The following is a 19,660-nucleotide window of genomic DNA, read 5'->3' on the forward strand; positions in this document are numbered from 1 at the left end:
GAGATAAATAGGACATTGCATCAACTGGAAAGGGTGAGGTATGATTGGATCCCTAATATTCCATTGTTATGGCCAGACATGATTCAATACTTTGAAGGATATAAACCTATATTGATCACTACAATAGTAACATGGCAGCTTCCTTGTCATGGTTAGTACAAATGTAATACTGATGGAGCTTCAAAGGGCAATCCTGGACCTAGCTCTCTAGGCTTTTGTGTGAGGGATGATGAAGGTGATGTGGTGTATGCTAGGGCAGTAGACCTGGGAGTGACAACTAATGTGGTGGCTGAAGCTAAGGCTATTTTTCAAGGGTTGAAATATTGTGTAGAGCATGATTTTCACCCTCTCATACTGGAGACTGATTCATTGGTGATGAAGAAGGCGATAGAAGGGAAATGGGATCCTCCTTGGGTAATTGCACAGGATGTGAAGAAAATTATAGAGATGAAGCACAACTTCAATGTGATCTTTCAACATGTGTTTGTGAACACCTAATTTTTGACCGCACTCAAATTCGATACTATTTTAGTGTAAAATATTTCTTTTAGGTCTAATCTTAATATTTTAAACTTGTATCTTACTCTTAATAGGTTTTATTTGAAAAAAAAATAATATATATTAAAAAAAAACTACAAAAAAAAATATTCACATTCTTAGGGTATAAGTTTATTTCTATTTTCAAGAGAAAGGAAAATTTACAAAAAATAGTTGGATTCTTTTAATTTGAATTCAAATAAGTATGCTATGGTATCTTTTCTTAGTATTATTTAAATTATATGTAAATATTTAATTTCCATATATTTTTCTTAGTCTAAAAGAAGTGGGTTCATATTTTTATTTATGTATTTTACCTTACCTTTTCTTTAAATAAAAGAAGTAAATAAAATAACATATTTTTAATTTTAAAAAAAAAAAAAGAAGAAGAAGAAGAAGAGATCTTAGCTAACTCCTATCTGATCTATCAATCCTAACTCCCCCCAACTCTCACGTCACTCTACACCAATAATTCCGTCCTCCCAAAGCCCCATTTCTCCAATTCCATCATTATCTCCACATTTTCCCCTAATATATCTCACCACAGATCCATCCCATATTGCCACTCCCCTCACGTCCCCTACTAACTTACACATGATCTTCCCCCCCACTTGACAAAAATACTAGTTTCCGATCACGGTATAAGTGAGGACTGGACAAATGAAAAAGGGGGCACCCAACACATTGGAAAACAAAAAATTAGAAAAATACATATTCCCACGGGAAAGAGAACACAAATATTAATTGGTATCAAAGAGGAGGACTAACCCAATCTCAAGTTCCATTCTCACAAAGCACATAAAGTTGGGAATTTTCGTTCAAGATCCAAGTTCTAAAAGTTCTCGTTGAGTTTTCGGTGTATGGTTCACTGTTATTCGTTGCTATTTCAAGTTCGACATTGGATATCTATTTGTTGGTGTTTTCTCGATATATATAGTAAAGATCTTCACCGCACAGGTTCTTATTCTTCTCTTGCTATAGTTACTTTCTGTGTTTAATAAGTTGTGGAGAAATTTAGTTCTATTGTGAATCTGTTCGTTGGGATGCATATCTTAAATTAAAATTAATTATTAAAAATAAAATATTTCGTAATGACAATATATAACTTCTTTGATTATCGAGAATATGTTTAATATCTGTTTCAAGTATTTAGTAGGTATGGTTTAAACAAGTTTCTGAATAGTCAGCTTTAAAGCGTATTAACTAAAGAATTAGTATTACTATGGTTATGATATAATAAATTATTTAATTAACCTATGAGAAGTACACGATAAGTTTTCCATTCTATGACACTCTCCAATCCATAAAGATACGGCATTACTTGATATGGTGCCATGTAGTTCATGCCCATATATTTTGATTTGTTTTTAAAACTAACTTAATGGAACTTTCAGTAGCTTCTCTTAAAGGTTTAGCTCATAATTTGCATTAAATAATTATTATTGTTACTTTTGTATATTATTTTGATTAGTTTAAGTATTATTCTTACATTAATATTGAAACTGTATTAGGGGAAAGTTATTAATAAACTGAGCTTAGGTGAAAGTCAAGGCCGATTGATTGGTAATAAAAATAATTGTGAGTGAGTGAGATATGTCACAAACTAATTCATGACTCGTTGCAATAAATAAATAAAACATATTAAACAATATATAACTAAATGTCTCGGATAAAAAAGATAGATAAATGGAATACTCTAAATACGTTAGTATGCTTTAGGCGCGTGTTAACCAATCAATTATCGTGATTATGTACACGTTCGCGTGACATAGTTACGATTTTTAAAATTAAAACCAAAGTATGCGTTCGCGCAACTTTGGACAAACCTATATTAAAAATAATAATATTTATTAATTGTGTACACGTATACGTGACATGATTCTTGACACACCAAATAAAACGAATACACGTACGCGTGATTCGTTTCAAGATAATTTCATAATTAAGAATAATCAAGCAATTAAAAGCGGTAAAAAGGTAAATGTACATAGGTTCTGAAATGAGTAATTAAATAATTTAATTAAGCCAGGTATGATTAAAGCGACCGTACTAAAACTACGGAATTCGAGAGTGCCTCACACCTTCTCTCAGGTTAACAGAACTCCTTACCCGGTCTTCTGTGTTCGCGGACCATAAAACAGAGTCAAATTTCCTCGATTTGGGATTTAAAATAAACCGGTGACTTGGGACACCAGATTTTATCCCAAGTGGCGACTCTGAATCTAATAAATAATCCCATTTCGATTAATGTCACTTAAATTGGAAAAACTCCTTTGGCACCATTCCCCCGGGAAAAAAGGAGGTGTGACAGCTCTGGCGACTCTGCTGGGGACAAGAACCCTGAACTTTTGGTTCAGAGTTCAGAATTCGAGCTTGTAATGTGATCTATACTTGGATTTATTGGTTTGATGTTATTACTGTGTTTGGGCCTTATGTGCTAATTGACGCTTATTTACCGCTTTGATATTATTTGTATTGTATTAAACTGTCTTCTTACTCCTCCCTTCTGAGTCTTCTGAATCTATGGTGCACACGTGCGCGTGGCCCACTTTTCTGTTAGAAGTCATACCAATTAGAACGAGGCTGGGTCAGTAACTAGGCCGGGTAGACTTTCGTGCTCCCGGTACGTTACCCCCACCTCGGCTTGAGCTGTCCGCTTGGGTAAGCCAGGTCTAAAACACTCTCCTTAGGATTTAAACCTAGAATAACATAGCCTCATGCCGGATCCCTAGTAGGAACGTTTGTTTGCATCATGTGCATTTGACTTTGGGGACTCAACACAGGGGTTGGGTCCGTCTAGGACAGGTGTACCCGAAATTACAAGACCATCCTGATGCATCTTATATGCTACTTGTGCATTATGTTTGATTTGGTTTGTGCATGTTGACCGGTTTCTAAAATAAAATAAAATATAAAAATATTGAGGGAAAACCAGAAAGAAGAAAATATGAGGGAGAAAATTTACCCGATTTTCGAAAATCTCAGTATTTATCCAAAAAAAAAAAAATAAAACCTGAATTTTTCAAAAAAAAAAGTGTCATCCTATTCCTGAAATATTTACGAACTACGCGGGTCTGATTCTCACCGGATGTGAGATACGTAGGCAACCTTCATAGGGTTCGGCCCCATTTTTATAAAATAACTATAAAAAAAAAAAGAAGAAATGTGTCTAGTGTTTTTTTTTTTTAATCAAAAAAACAAATAAGCAGATCCAGCTTCGGTTAATACCAAATCGTTCCTGTCGGAATATCCTTAGAACATCTTCAAAATTGTTGAGGGGTTATTCTCGCAAGAACGGACGTGTCTGTCAATTGGGAATCACTTTTACCATAATGCCCTTCTCACGGCCCTAAAGTTATCCTTGAAAGTAAGAAGGGGCCATAGTTGCAAAAATAGCCACCCTTTCTTCGATCACAATTGCAAAAATAGCCCCCATTTTCGTTGATTTTTCTTAAAATTGAGTTATTTACAAAAGATTGTATGCAAAAGGAGTGCATTGGTTCTGTCTCTTGAGACTAGTGTCAACCCTAACCTTAACCACCCACAGGTACAAAATGAGCACTGTCCAGAACACACCGTTCACAGTTGTAGACGAGGCTCCACTTCAGCTTCAGATGTGGTGGTATGATTTAGGAGAAGATGGTCAGAAATGGGTCACCAAGCACCTGGGAGCCCTCACAGATATTATGAAAATTAAACCACGGGACGATTTGATTGAGGCACTAGTGACTTTTTGGGACCCTGTTCACAATGTTTTTCGCTTCTCCGATTTTGAGCTAACTCCCACTTTAGAAGAGATAGCTGGATATTCCGGTTTTGGCAGGGATTTGAGAAAACAGGAGCTCATATTCCCGAGGGATCTTTCTATACACCGATTCTTCGATCTTCTGAACATCAGTAAGCAAATTAGAAAGACCAACGTAGTCGAAGGGTGTTGTTCTTTCTACTTCCTGTACTCTAGGTTCGGGCAGCCAAATGGGTTTGAAATGCATGAAAAGGGCCTTAACAACAAGCAAAACAAAGACACATGGCAGATTCATCGTCGCTTCGCCTTCATAATGGCGTTTCTGGGAATTATGGTCTTCCCAAACAAGGAGCGGACAATTGATACCCGCATAGCCAGGGTTGTACAGGTCCTCACTACCAAAGAACATCACACTCTTGCCCCGATCATTCTATCAGACATTTATCGGGCGTTGACTTTGTGCAAGTCCGGGGCAAAATTCTTCGAAGGGTGCAATATTTTGTTACAAATGTGGTTGATTGAGCATCTCCGACATCACCCCAAGTTCATGAGCTATGGTCCGAACAAGGACAATTTCATTGAGAGTTACGAAGAAAGAGTAAAAGATTACAACTCTCCAGAAGGGGTGGAAGCCTGCATATCCCACCTAAGATCTTTAAATGCAAGTCAAATTGAGTGGACTTTGGGATGGCTCCCGCTAAGAGAGGTGATACACATGTCGGCCCTAAAACGTTATTTGCTATTGTTGGGTTTAAGAAGTGTCCAACCGTATGCGCCACACAGAGTTCTAAGACAGCTAGGAAGGTACCAAGTAGTACCTAAGGATGAAGATTTGAGTGTGCAAGTCATTGAGCTACACCCCGAAGCCCCACTCCCCGAAGCTTTAATCCAGCAAATTTGGAATGGTTGTCGCTACTTGAAATATGATACTCAGGTGCCAGATCCTGCGAGAGGTGAGGTAGATCCGGGTTATGCTATATGGTTTGGGAAGAGGTCTCACGTGGATGATGTGCCAGAGCCCAAAAGGACCACAAAAAGGCCGCATGTTCAAGCCTTTGATGATAAAATCCAAGAACGGTTAGCTTGGGGTGAACGGGAAAAGGGATACAAAACAACTATTCATGTCTTAGAAGAAAGGCTGAGAAACCTCAATTTTGAGAAAGACTTGCAAGAACAAGAAGCCGAAGGGGAAAAGAAGAGTCTGATCTGCAAAAATGAAGCCCTTCGTGCTCAACTTCAACAGATGAAGAAAGCCTCTGAAGTGCCAGTGAGAAGTTGGAAAGACCAGAGAACCATTGCCAATCTGATGGAAAAAGTGCAAGATTATAACTCCCTCTTGGCAAAGACTGAAAAGTCGTTGGACAAAGCCAATGAAAAGATCGTACAGCTAAATGAGAAGGCCGAATCAAGTAAGGATCGCCAAGTAACACAATTTGAAGAAAAAAGGGCTCAATTCGAGAGAGAGAAGGCCCATTGGGTACGTTCAGAAGCTCAGCTCCATGCACAGTTGGAAGAAATGAGAAGGTACAATAGAGAATACCAGCATGCAAATTTTGATAGGGAGATGGCTCAGGCGAGACTCGAGCAGGCTAGACTTCGGGCTCAGTTGGAGTCAGCCTTAGATCGTGAGGGCCACATAAGGGAGATAGCCACCACTCGCCAGCAGCAGTTACAAGATCGAGACCAAAATTTCCAGTACTTCAAAGAGCAAGTTCATAATTTGGCTGTTTACACCGCTCAAAGTTATGTGAACTGCCAAGGGATGGATTATGAGAAGTTTTTGGAGCATGCACCTACTTTTGCCCGTCATCTTGCAAGCAGAGTTAGAAAGGATGTACCGTACATTAGGGGGTCAACCAGGGCAAGCCCCACCATGAGCAGATGTTCCAGTGTTTGAAAGCCAGAAGATTGTGGAGTTGAATTATAGTCGTAGTTGTTAGAACTTTTTATGTAGTAGTTATGTTTTAGTTTGAGTCATTGTTGAATCTTTAAAATCGCTGTCTTTTAGTCTTGTCAGAGTTTGGTAAGTCATTTTCAATGTAATGTCCTTTCTGTTATTGTATTATTTCGTTTTGTTAAAAAAAAATTAAAATTAAATAAATAAATAAATAAAAAATCTACTATTATTATTTTCCCCTGAACTACGTAATGGTCGTATTCATGCGGCGTCATGATACGTAGGCAATCCTCATCGGATGCGATCATAACCATAATTAATCTATGAAAAAAAAATGCTAAATTCAAGATGAAAATAAACCAATAAATCAATAAGCCGGGATGAAACATAAAGCCTTCCAAGATCATTTTAGAAATGAAAATGGCATTAGGTGCATAACATATAATGTGTGATTAATATCTGCAAAATGCCTAACTCTAACACGTGTGTTGTTTGTCATTTTTAAAGATAAAGTAAAACAGAGGTGGTTGGTTTGTGGTTTAAACTGGCGACTCACCCTTACAACACGAGATCAAAAGGAAAAAGTAGAATGGCAAACAACAGTGAGAATGAGTCAGATAATGATGATGTCCATGGACAATTGGTTGAACAAGGTTCAGGACTGGTTGAAGAAGTAAGAGTGTTGAAGCAACAATTGGCAGAGATGTACCAAGCCTGGGTGAATGGACAAGCACCGCCCTCACTACCCATAGGGCCTTCGGATAATCTTCATAATGTGTCAGTTGCCACTCAAGTGCCTATCTCCATAACAAGTAACCCATTGTACCAACCTGGATTCAGTCCGAGCTTTAACCTCCCCACTATCCCCAGTACCTCCATTCCACGTCCTCCAATCGCACCCCTCAGAAATGACCCACCTACTACACCCATTGTCCATACTTTCACTGTCCCTCAACCGGCTCTTGCTCAAAAGTCCAATAATGATCCACAGCTGGATGCTCATGATGCCCAACATTACTCTCCAGAACTGACTTTAAAGGTTCCAGATTCATACAAGCACACTCCTCATAACGTGTTCCCAATTGAGATCGAAAAGCCAGAAAAGAATATGGAACAAGAGGAAATGACCAGAAAAATGAAGAGCTTGGAACAGACCATGAGAAACATACAGGGTTTTGGGGGCCACAAGAGTGTTTCGTTTAACGATCTATGCATGTTTCCTCATGTTCATTTTCCACCCGGCTTCAAGACCCCCAAGTTTGACAAGTATGATGGGCATGGTGATCCCGTTGCCCATTTGAAGAGGTATTGTAACCAACTAAGGGGAGCGGGAGGCAAAGAAGAATTGCTCATGGCTTATTTTGGGGAAAGTTTGACAGGAATTGCTTCAGAGTGGTTCATAGATCAAGACATCTCTCACTGGCACGTTTGGAATGACATGGCTCAAGATTTTGTCCAACAGTTTCAGTACAATATTGATATAGTGCCAGACCGCTCCTCTCTCGTCAACATAAAGAAGAAACCAACAGAAAGCTTCAGAGAATATGCAATCAAGTGGAGAGAGCAGGCTGCTAGGGTCAAACCACCAATGAAAGAGGCAGAAATGATTGACTATTTTCTCCAAGCTCAGGATCCAGATTACCTCCATTACATGTTGGGTGCCATCGGTAAACCTTTTGCTGAGGCGATTAAGATTGGTGAAATAGTTGAGAATGGCATGAAGTCAGGCAAAATTGTGAGTCAGGCAGCCCTTAAGGAAACCACACAAACAATTCAAAGCGGGTCAGGCAATTTCGGAAATCGGAAAAAGAAGGAGGAAGGATCCATGATGGCATCTGGGTTCGGGGGAGTTCAAAGGGGAATAGCTCCTTCTTACGTGGAATTTCAACAAGGACTATCCAATTCTCTTCAACATTATTATCCGCCTCAAGGTCCCCGATACTCAGTTCCCCTGCAACAGTACACAGTGTTTAATGCTCAGGCTTATGCTAGGCCTCCTAATCACCAACAATGGCAGGCACCGATTCCACAAGGCTCCCGTTAACTTCGGCCGAATTTTCAGGCACCATATAATCCTCGTCCCCGACAAGAATATGTGAGAGAACAGGAGCCAAAGAAAGAGTTCACCCCAATTGGAGAATCGTATACAAGCCTATTTCGAAAGTTGATGCAGTTGAAGTTGATTGAACCTATTATGCCGCGTTATGTGAATCCAAATTCAAAAGGTTTTGACTCAAATGCAAGATGTGAGTATCACTCTAACACCCAAGGGCATAGTACTGAAAACTGTTGGACATTAAAGAAAGCCATTGAAAATTTGATTGAAGCAAAGGCAATTGTGGTAACAAACAATGAGGATACTCCTAATATCACAAACAATCCGCTCCCAACTCATGATAATACACATTTTATTGGGATGATTTGTGATGATCGGGATTATAAGCAGTCTGGCAAGACAGAGAAGGTTGTTAGAACCATAGGGCCAGAACCAAAAGTGATAGTGAGCCCGCCGCAATTGGCACCATTGATGGTGAAAGGTGCGAATTCTAGTTTGAACTTGGCATGTTCTGAAAAAACGATTCTCTATGTTCCTGGAAGCACAAAAAAGGTTGCGGTTCAATTGGGTGGGCTAAAACTTTACATCCCCGGAGGCATTCAAAAGATCATTCCGAATAATGGTTTGAGGAATATAACAGAGCCAGCCGTGATCCGACCTGTTGCCCAACTCCTAGTGACAAACACAAAAGCTATTCCCTGGAATTATAACAAGACTGTCATGACATACAAAGGAAAAGAGATAGTTGAAGAAACAGTTGAAATGGGGGGCTTGACCCGCTCTGGAAGGTGTTATTCACCAGAGGAATTGAGAAAAGCTAAGCAAGCCAGGGAAAGTCACTTGCCAGTGAAAGAACCCGTTGCAGAAAAAGAAGCAGAGGAATTCTTTAAGAAGATGAAATTGCAAGACTACTCAATCATTGACCAACTAAGGAAAACTCCTGCTCAGATATCTTTGTTATCTCTGCTTTTGCATTCAGAAGAGCATCGTCGTGTGTTGGTCAAAACTCTAAACGAGGCATATGTCTCAGAAAAGACAACGGTGAATCAGCTAGAAAAAATGGCTGAAAGATTCTTTGAAGTAAATAGAATTACTTTCAGCGATGATGATTTGCCTGAGGAAGGGGCTGGCCACAATAGAGCTTTGCATCTTATGGTCAAATGTGAAGGGCACTACGTAAAAGGAGTCATGATTGACGGAGGCTCAAGTGTAGATGTGTGTCCCCTTTCTACTCTACGACAGCTGAACATCAACAATAACAGAATTCGAACCAGTAAAGTCAGCATCAGAGCTTTTGATGGTTCAAAAAGAGACATTATTGGGGAAATTGAACTCACCATGACAATCGGCCCGGTTGATTTTAACATTGTCTTTCAAGTGTTAGATATGGAAACTTCCTATAATTTTCTTTTGGGAAGGCCGTGGATCCATATAGCCAGAGCTGTACCATCCACCCTACATCAAATGGTCAAATTCGAGTGTGACGGGCAAGCAATTATTGTTCATGGGGAGGACGACTCATCCGTCTATAAAGACCCATCCATTCCATATATCGAGGCCAAGGAAGGATGTGAATCCATCATATATCAAGCATTTGAGGTGATAGAGGTGGACCAAGTGGAAGAAGGAAAACCAATTCTACATCCCCGTCTTTCAGCCACATCTATGATGGTAGCTTCGCTGATGTTGAGAACGGCTATGAACCAGGAAAAGGATTGGGATCCTCTCTGCAAGGAATTTTGAACCCCATTGCTCTATTTTCGAAGAAAAATACCTTTGGCTTAGGCTTTAAACCAACATCAGCTGACATAGAAAGAGCCAAGGCCCGCAAAAAGAATGGTTGGAAGCTGTCCAAACCAATCCCTCACATTGCCTACTCTTTTGTCAAGCCACAATTTGAAGAAGTCCAAAATCCTTCTACTCAGGATGACATTGACGGAGTTTACCAGGGTCTCAAGGAGATGTTCTATGAGATTAATATGGTTCAAGTTGGGGAGGGCCCTAGCCGTTCAAGTGTTCAACTGATTGGTCCAGATACCTCGCTCAGCAACTGGGAAGCAACTCCTCTTCCCATCAGGAAGGAGTCTTGGTAGCCTGTTTTGTTGTTTTTTCTGTATTTGGATTATTTTAAGGGTTGTAATCCAGATATTTTAGTTTAATTGCTTTGCTGTGATGTTAACCCTTCTATCCTTTCAAATTCAATGAAATGAAGTTCCATTTTCGTAGTAAAATCCTATCTTTTTATTTCCCTAATTTTTGTTTTTTTTTATCATTTTCAGTTTCGATAGTGCTGGCTTTAAAAACATGACATGCACGCGGAATTCATGCCCAGATCTTAAAAAGCTGTCTAATCTCGAAATAATGAATCAAGAAGTTGAGTATGACGAAGATGAGGCTTTTAGAGAAATAAAAAGGCAATTGGATCAATTTGAGAATAAGCCTAAGCCTAACTTAAATGAAACTGAGGCAATTAACCTGGGAAGTCCTGAAGAAATCAGAGAAACAAAAATAAGCATTCATACTGAACAAAAGATGAGAGATGCCATAATTCAAGTTTTGTTTGAGTATAGAGATGTATTTGCTTGGTCGTATGATGACATGCCGGGTTTGAGTGCCGATCTAGTGGTCCATAAGCTTCCCACACATCCTAATTTTCCACCAATCCAACAAAAACAAAGGAAGTTTAAGACAGACATGAGTGATAAGATTAAAGAAGAAATCACGAAGCAACTAAGTGCAAATGTGATCAGGGTCGTCCGATACACTACATGGTTAGCAAATGTTGTGCCAGTGCCAAAGAAGGATGGGAAAATCAGAGTTTGTGTTGACTATAGAGATTTAAACAAAGCAAGTCCAAAGGATAACTTTCCCTTACCCAACATTCATATCCTTGCTGATAATTGTGCTAAACATGAAATCCAATCTTTTGTGGATTGTTATGCCGGATATCACCAAATTCTGATGGATAAAGAAGATGCAGAAAAGACCGCCTTCACAACTCCGTGGGGAACTTATTGTTATAGGGTCATGCCATTCGGTTTGAAGAATGCAGGAGCAACTTACATGAGAGCCATAACTACCATATTCCATGACATGATGCATAAAGAGATTGAAGTTTACGTTGATGATGTGATCATTAAGTCGAGAACACAAGCTTACCATGTGCAAGACTTGAAAAGGTTCTTTGAAAGGCTACGAAGGTACAATCTCAAACTCAATCCAGCCAAATGTGCATTTGGAGTTCCTTCTGGGAAGCTTTTGGGTTTTATAGTTAGTCGAAGAGGCATTGAGTTAGATCCCTCCAAGATAAAGACCATTCGAGAGCTGCCTCCCCCGAAGAACAAAACAGAAGTCATGAGTTTACTCGGGAGGTTGAATTACATCAGCAGGTTCATCGCGCAGCTTACAACCACATGTGAGCCTATTTTTAAGTTGTTGAAAAAGAACGCCGCTATCAAGTGGACAGATGAGTGCCAAGAAGCTTTTGATAAGATCAAGGAATATTTGTCAAATCCCCCTGTTTTGGTCCCGCCGGAACCTGATAGGCCTCTGTTTTTATATCTGTCAGTAATGGAGAGTTCCTTTGGTTGTGTTCTGGGTCAACATGATGCCACAGGCAAAAGGGAACAAGCAATATATTATTTTAGCAAAAAGTTCACCACTTATGAAGCCAAATACACTCTTTTGGAAAGAACATGTTGCGCTTTAACCTGGGTCGCCCAGAAGCTTAGGCATTATCTTTTGGCCTATACAACTTACCTCATATCCCGAATGGATCCCCTGAAGTACATCTTTCAGAAGCCGATGCCAACTGGCAAATTAGCAAAATGGCAAATCTTGCTCACAGAGTTTGATATTGTTTATGTCACTCGCACTGCCATGAAGGCACAAGCTTTGGCTGATCATCTGGCAGAAAACCCGGTTGATGATGAGTATGAGTCTTTGAACACATATTTCCCAGATGAAGAGGTTAATTTAGTTGAAGAAGTAGTCCAAGATGACAGTCAAATTTGGAAACTATACTTTGATGGGGCTGTCAACATCAAAGGCGTAGGGATTGGGACAATTCTGGTATCACCTACTGGGCAACATTACCCTGCCACGGCGCGACTTCGTTTTTTCTGTACAAACAACACAGCAGAATATGAAGCTTGCATTATGGGTCTGAACATGGCAATAAACCTAAATGTGCATGAATTGTTGGTGATGGGAGATTCAGATTTGCTTATTCGGCAGGCTCAAGGTGATTGGGAGACTCGAGACATCAAGCTCATTCCATATAGACAATGTGTGGAGGATCTTAGCAAAAGGTTCAAGTCCATCGAATTCAGGTACATTCCCAGGTTTCACAATGAATTAGCTGATGCCTTGGCCACCCTGGCCTCAATGCTTCCATATCCGGGTAATACTCACATTGACCCATTAGAAATTCAAATTCGGGATCAACATGGTTATTGCAATACAATTGAAGCAGAACCAGATGGTGAACCATGGTATCGTGATATTAAGTAGTTTCTGAAAACAAGAGAATATCCGGAACATGCTAATAGGGATCAAAAGAGAACTATTAGGCGACTCTCTAATGGTTTCTTTTTGAGTGGGGAAATCCTATACAAAAGAACTCTGGATTTGAATTTGTTGAGATGTGTAGATGCCAAAGAAGCTGAAATGATTATGAATGAGGTGCATTCGGGAGTTTGTGGTCCGCACATGAATGGATATGTTCTAGCAAAGAAAATCCTTCGGGCAGGGATATTATTGGCTTACTATGGAACGAGATTGCTTTTGTTTTGTTCGCAAGTGCCACCAGTGTCAGATTCACAGTGATTTGATTCACTCGCCTCCTTCAGAGTTGTATCCTATGTCGGCTCCTTGGCCTTTTGTTGCTTGGGGAATGGACGTCATTGGCCCAATCGAGCCAAAAGCTTCATATGGGCACAGATTCATCTTGGTTGCAATTGATTACTTCACCAAATGGGTGGAAGCTATTACATTGAAAGCAGTTACCAAGAAAGCAGTAGTAGACTTTGTTCACTCCAACATTATCTGTCGTTTCGGTATTCTAAAAACCATTATTACAGATAATGCTGCTAATTTGAATAGTCATCTGATGAAGGAGGTATGTGAACAATTTAAAATTGAGCATCGCAATTCTACTCCTTACCGTCCCAAAGCTAATGGAGTTGTTGAAGCTGCAAATAAGAACATCAAGAAGATTCTTAGGAAGATGATCCAAGGGTCTAGACAATGGCACGAGAAACTACCTTTTGCTCTTTTGGGATACCGGACAACTGTCCGTACATCAGTTGGCGCAACGCCCTACTTATTGGTTTATGGAACTGAAGCGGTCATACCTGCTGAAATTGAGATTCCCTCTCTCCGAATCATTGTTGAAGCAGGGATTGAGGACACTGAATGGGTGAAGTCCCGATTGGAACAGTTGAATTTGATTGATGAAAAGCGTTTGGCGGCAGTTTGTTTTGGTCAGTTATACCAACAAAGAATGGCACGCACTTACAATAAGAAAGTGCGCCCAAGAAAATTCGAGGTAGGACAACTTGTTTTGAAACGTATCTTTCCGCACCAGGAAGAAGCAAAAGGAAAGTTCGCACCGAATTGGCAAGGTCCTTACCTCGTCAAGAAAGTATTGTCAAAAGGAGCTCTACATTTGGTAGATATAGAAGGAAAGGTGACTGATATATCCGTCAACGCAGATGCGGTCAAGAGATACTATATATGACATGGCTATGTTGGGGCATTCTTATATTTAGCATTCTCAGGTTGGGATGACGAAAGGCTATTATTTTCGCTACCCAAACATTGGTCAACCCTAGTTATCCCTTTGAAGCCTTGTTTATATTTCTTTGTTTTCCCCTCTTTTGGAACCAATGTATTTTTAAAAAAAAAAAAAAACCATCAAAACAAGTTCATGTTCATTGAACTACGTTCGACCTGATTCTGAAAGGATACGTAGGCAGCCTCACTCTGGGGTTCGGTCACACCAAAACAAAAATCCACATGTACCCAGTATTCAAATAAACTGGGGCATGGTTTTATTTTATTTTCGATGGTTGTTCCATCAAAATGGGTCCAAAAGTTGTAATTCAGTTGAATATTTCTTTTTACCTTTCCCTACTAAGACCTTCTGATCAACTTTCGAGAATGCTAAGTCAGTATACTACGGGTGATGCCTCAGTCATTGTAAAGAGAGAAAAATAAATAAGAGAGTCTTATTGGTGAAAACCCTCATGGGCACTATAAGGCAATGGTGAGTTGAGAGAAATATAGATGAGAGAGGTCAATTGGTGAAAACCTACAAAGGGCATCATTGATCGATTTAAGGCTTCGTACATCCCGACACAAGCATGGTCAAGACAAAGAACTCAGTTTCAAAGTTAAGTTTACAACAGATTTCGAGAATTAGACGGTTCAAACGGATTGGGCATCCAGTCCAAAGTGCATGTCATGTTCATTAAAGTCAGCATATTTCCTCCAGATAAGTCCTTTCTTATTCTTTCCTCTGAAAGGGACACTTCTTGATTAAGTTGTAATACCTATTAGTTCACCTTCTTATTTTCTTTCGCATTACTTTTTTGAGTCCCTTTCAATCTAATTTTGTCAAAGCAAAGCAAAGAAAAGGCCGCAAAACTGGTTACAGTTTCCCCGTTATATAAAGCAAAGATTGCTGGGCATAAACTGTATGGGCAAAGGCATAAAGCCATCTGTGATTTTTCCTGACAAACAAAAATTTTGAAGGATTGAACAATGTTCCAAGGGTCGACAAAAGTTACTCAGTTAAAAGATTTTTGGGAAGTAAGGTTGTTTGCACCATGAACACAAATGGTGATAGGCGCAAAATGGTTAGGTTTTGATGTTGAGAAAGAAGATCTCCAGAAAGAAAAGACAGAATCTCCCGGCAACTTGTACAATCATCGACGGAGTGAGTTTATCTAACAAGTGTAATAGATGCAAGGTCAAGTCGCCCAAGAAATCAAGGGTACGACATTCCCTAGTAGCATCCCAGAGTACCACGGGCCTTATATTATCACAAACACAGGGTACTACATCCCCTGGTTGCATTTTAGTGCCAACATAGGGTACGACATTCCCTAGTAGCATCTCAGAGAGCCATGAACCTCATCTTATTGCCAAACACAGGGTACTACATCCCCTGGTTACATTTTAGTGCCAACATAGGGTACGACATTCCCTAGTAGCATCTTAGAGTGCCACGAGCCTTATCTTATTGCCAACACAAGGTACTACACCCCTTGGCTACATTGGGTACGACATTCCCTAGTAGCATCTCAGAGAGACACGAACCTCATCTTATTTCCAAACACATGGTACTACATCCCCTGGTTACATTTTAGTACCAACATAGGATACGACATTTCCTAGTAGCATCTGAGAGTGCCACCAGCCTCATCTTATTGCCAGCATACTACATCTCTTGGTTGCCATCCATCTTATTAACATAGGGTACGACATTCCCTATTATTTATAAAAAAAAAAAAAAAAAGGTCTTTCTCAATTCTTTATTCTGCAATAGCAAAGATAGTTTAATATATTTTCAATAACTCACAAAAATTTTCTAGTGCAAACTGGGGCAGAAAACTTTTGTTCGTTTTTTTTTGTTTTTGTTTGTTCGTGATGACTTGTAGGTTTTTCTGCAAAGCACGGATTGGATGTGCAAAAATAAGATTCCATCTCTTGCCAGAGAAAGTGGAACATTTGATCTCAATACCAGCCACAACCAGCTTTGGCGTAATGAATGCAGACACATAGGGTCTCAAGATCCATCTTCTCATCAGCTGATCAAGAAACAAGCCTATGAGAATATTTCATAGTCTGTTACACCGAGAGCTTCAAGTTTCAGTCTAAAGTTAATGGGGAAGCAAGTCAAGAATCAAGACAAGATTCCAGATGGCATTTAGATAGGAATTTTGTAACTTTTAGATTTCAAGAGTATGTAATTTTCTTTTCATTTTGATGTAATAGTAGGAACCGCGGATCGGAACCTCGACGGAACTTCACTCGGCTCTCTATCTAAGCGTACTCCTTCACTCTTTTTCCCTTCGAACTACATGTGACCTGATTCCCTTATAACCCGGGATATGTAGGCTACTTAAAACCAAGGCTCGGTCACATCTTTTTCTTTTATCTTCTTTTTCTTTTTAAATAATAGTGAGGTCAAAAATCAGTCACCTTGTTCATTTTCTTTGTCTGAAAACTCTTCATGTTTCCAACCAAAGAGGGGCATGCTGTGAACACCTAATTTTTGACCGCACTCAAATTCGATACTATTTTAGTGTAAAATATTTCTTTTAGGTCTAATCTTAATATTTTAAACTTGTATCTTACTCTTAATAGGTTTTATTTGAAAAAAAAATAATATATATTAAAAAAAAACTACAAAAAAAAATATTCACATTCTTAGGGTATAAGTTTATTTCTATTTTCAAGAGAAAGGAAAATTTACAAAAAATAGTTGGATTCTTTTAATTTGAATTCAAATAAGTATGCTATGGTATCTTTTCTTAGTATTATTTAAATTATATGTAAATATTTAATTTCCATATATTTTTCTTAGTCTAAAAGAAGTGGGTTCATATTTTTATTTATGTATTTTACCTTACCTTTTCTTTAAATAAAAGAAGTAAATAAAATAACATATTTTTAATTTTAAAAAAAAAAAAAGAAGAAGAAGAAGAGATCTTAGCTAACTCCTATCTGATCTATCAATCCTAACTCCCCCCAACTCTCACGTCACTCTACACCAATAATTCCGTCCTCCCAAAGCCCCATTTCTCCAATTCCATCATTATCTCCACATTTTCCCCTAATATATCTCACCACAGATCCATCCCATATTGCCACTCCCCTCACGTCCCCTACTAACTTACACATGATCTTCCCCCCCACTTGACAAAAATACTAGTTTCCGATCACGGTATAAGTGAGGACTGGACAAATGAAAAAGGGGGCACCCAACACATTGGAAAACAAAAAATTAGAAAAATACATATTCCCACGGGAAAGAGAACACAAATATTAATTGGTATCAAAGAGGAGGACTAACCCAATCTCAAGTTCCATTCTCACAAAGCACATAAAGTTGGGAATTTTCGTTCAAGATCCAAGTTCTAAAAGTTCTCGTTGAGTTTTCGGTGTATGGTTCACTGTTATTCGTTGCTATTTCAAGTTCGACATTGGATATCTATTTGTTGGTGTTTTCTCGATATATATAGTAAAGATCTTCACCGTACAGGTTCTTATTCTTCTCTTGCTATAGTTACTTTCTGTGTTTAATAAGTTGTGGAGAAATTTAGTTCTATTGTGAATCTGTTCGTTGGGATGCATATCTTAAATTAAAATTAATTATTAAAAATAAAATATTTCGTAATGACAATATATAACTTCTTTGATTATCGAGAATATGTTTAATATCTGTTTCAAGTATTTAGTAGGTATGGTTTAAACAAGTTTCTGAATAGTCAGCTTTAAAGCGTATTAACTAAAGAATTAGTATTACTATGGTTATGATATAATAAATTATTTAATTAACCTATGAGAAGTACACGATAAGTTTTCCATTCTATGACACTCTCCAATCCATAAAGATACGGCATTACTTGATATGGTGCCATGTAGTTCATGCCCATATATTTTGATTTGTTTTTAAAACTAACTTAATGGAACTTTCAGTAGCTTCTCTTAAAGGTTTAGCTCATAATTTGCATTAAATAATTATTATTGTTACTTTTGTATATTATTTTGATTAGTTTAAGTATTATTCTTACATTAATATTGAAACTGTATTAGGGGAAAGTTATTAATAAACTGAGCTTAGGTGAAAGTCAAGGCCGATTGATTGGTAATAAAAATAATTGTGAGTGAGTGAGATATGTCACAAACTAATTCATGACTCGTTGCAATAAATAAAACATATTAAACAATATATAACTAAATGTCTCGGATAAAAAAGATAGATAAATGGAATACTCTAAATACGTTAGTATGCTTTAGGCGCGTGTTAACCAATCAATTATCGTGATTATGTACACGTTCGCGTGACATAGTTACGATTTTTAAAATTAAAACCAAAGTATGCGTTCGCGCAACTTTGGACAAACCTATATTAAAAATAATAATATTTATTAATTGTGTACACGTATACGTGACATGATTCTTGACACACCAAATAAAACGAATACACGTACGCGTGATTCGTTTCAAGATAATTTCATAATTAAGAATAATCAAGCAATTAAAAGCGGTAAAAAGGTAAATGTACATAGGTTCTGAAATGAGTAATTAAATAATTTAATTAAGCTAGGTATGATTAAAGCGACCGTACTAAAATTACGGAATTCGAGAGTGCCTCACACCTTCTCTCAGGTTAACAGAATTCCTTACCCGGTCTTCTGTGTTCGCGGACCATAAAACAGAGTCAAATTTCCTCGATTTGGGATTTAAAATAAACCGGTGACTTGGGACACCAGATTTTATCCCAAGTGGCGACTCTGAATCTAATAAATAATCCCATTTCGATTAATGTCACTTAAATTGGAAAAACTCCTTTGGTACCATTCCCCCGGGAAAAAAGGAGGTGTGACAGTGTTCAGAGAAGGAAACTCAGTGACGGATTTTATAGCTAACATTGCGTTCTCTTTTGCAGGTACATCTGAGTTTCATTCATTCTCTGAACTGCCTAGTGCAGGGAGGAGGTTGATCAATCTAGAAAAAGCTCAATCTGAGGATGGTTTAGCAATGTTTTGAATGATGACTACATTAAAGGTTCTAGTAGGGAAGGATCTGAGCTTACAAGATCACAAAAAGGCACATTCTCAAAGGCTGACCTTTGCCTTGCAAAGTCTTCTTAAAGCCAGAGCATTCCTGGCTTTTACCTTGTAAAGTCAGCCTAAAGCCAGATCTTGCCTGGCTTTTGTCTTGTAAAGCCTGGCTAAAGCCAGCTAATGCCTAGCTTTTGCCTTGTAAAGCCTGCCTAAAGCCAGCTCACGCCTGGCCTTTGGCCTGCAAAGCCTGCCTAAAGCCAGCTCAAGCCTGGCTTTTGCCTTTCAAAGCCTGCCTAAAGCCAGCGCATGCCTGGCCTTTGCCTTGTAAAGCTTGCCTAAAGCCAGCTCAAGCCTGGCTTTTACCTTGCAAGGCCTGCCTAAAGCCAGGCTCCTCTTCTACACATTAATCTTGATGAGTGAGCACATGATTAATACTTGAACAAAATCAGTTCACTGCATATGGAGATCATATAGTAGCGACACTTGGAGGACGATGCGGACTTCAACTCTGCGGTGGAGATGTTTGGAATTCATTTTAGCCTATGGACAATATACCCTGGTGCCTGGTGAGAGCTTGATAGGTGCTGCATGGTATTTGCTAATGACAATTGGATTCACATACACTA

General features: G+C 38.8%; 1 protein-coding gene across 1 annotated transcript; it reads left to right on the top strand.

Annotated features, from left to right (window-relative positions):
* Window positions 1-915: 915 nt before the first annotated feature.
* LOC138898779 (uncharacterized) lies at window positions 916-8,223 on the top strand. Its single transcript, XM_070184876.1, has 3 exons — window positions 916-1,494; window positions 4,085-6,104; window positions 7,810-8,223. Exons 2-3 carry the CDS (start codon window positions 4,092-4,094, stop codon window positions 8,221-8,223), a joined length of 2,427 nt encoding a protein of 808 aa, XP_070040977.1. The 5' UTR covers window positions 916-1,494; window positions 4,085-4,091.
* The last annotated feature ends 11,437 nt before the right edge of the window (window positions 8,224-19,660 follow it).

Source organism: Nicotiana tomentosiformis, chromosome 9 (assembly GCF_000390325.3).
Source record: "Nicotiana tomentosiformis chromosome 9, ASM39032v3, whole genome shotgun sequence".
Lineage (NCBI taxonomy): Eukaryota > Viridiplantae > Streptophyta > Magnoliopsida > Solanales > Solanaceae > Nicotiana > Nicotiana tomentosiformis.

Excerpts from the sequence above, each read along its gene's own strand:
- LOC138898779 (XM_070184876.1), top strand. The coding sequence starts at position 4,092 with ATGAGCACTGTCCAGAACACACCGTTCACAGTTGTAGACGAGGCTCCA. Across the intron at positions 6,105-7,809 it reads CCCGTCATCTTGCAAGCAGA|GATCCAGATTACCTCCATTA; the intron begins GTTAGAAAGGAT and ends CTCCAAGCTCAG.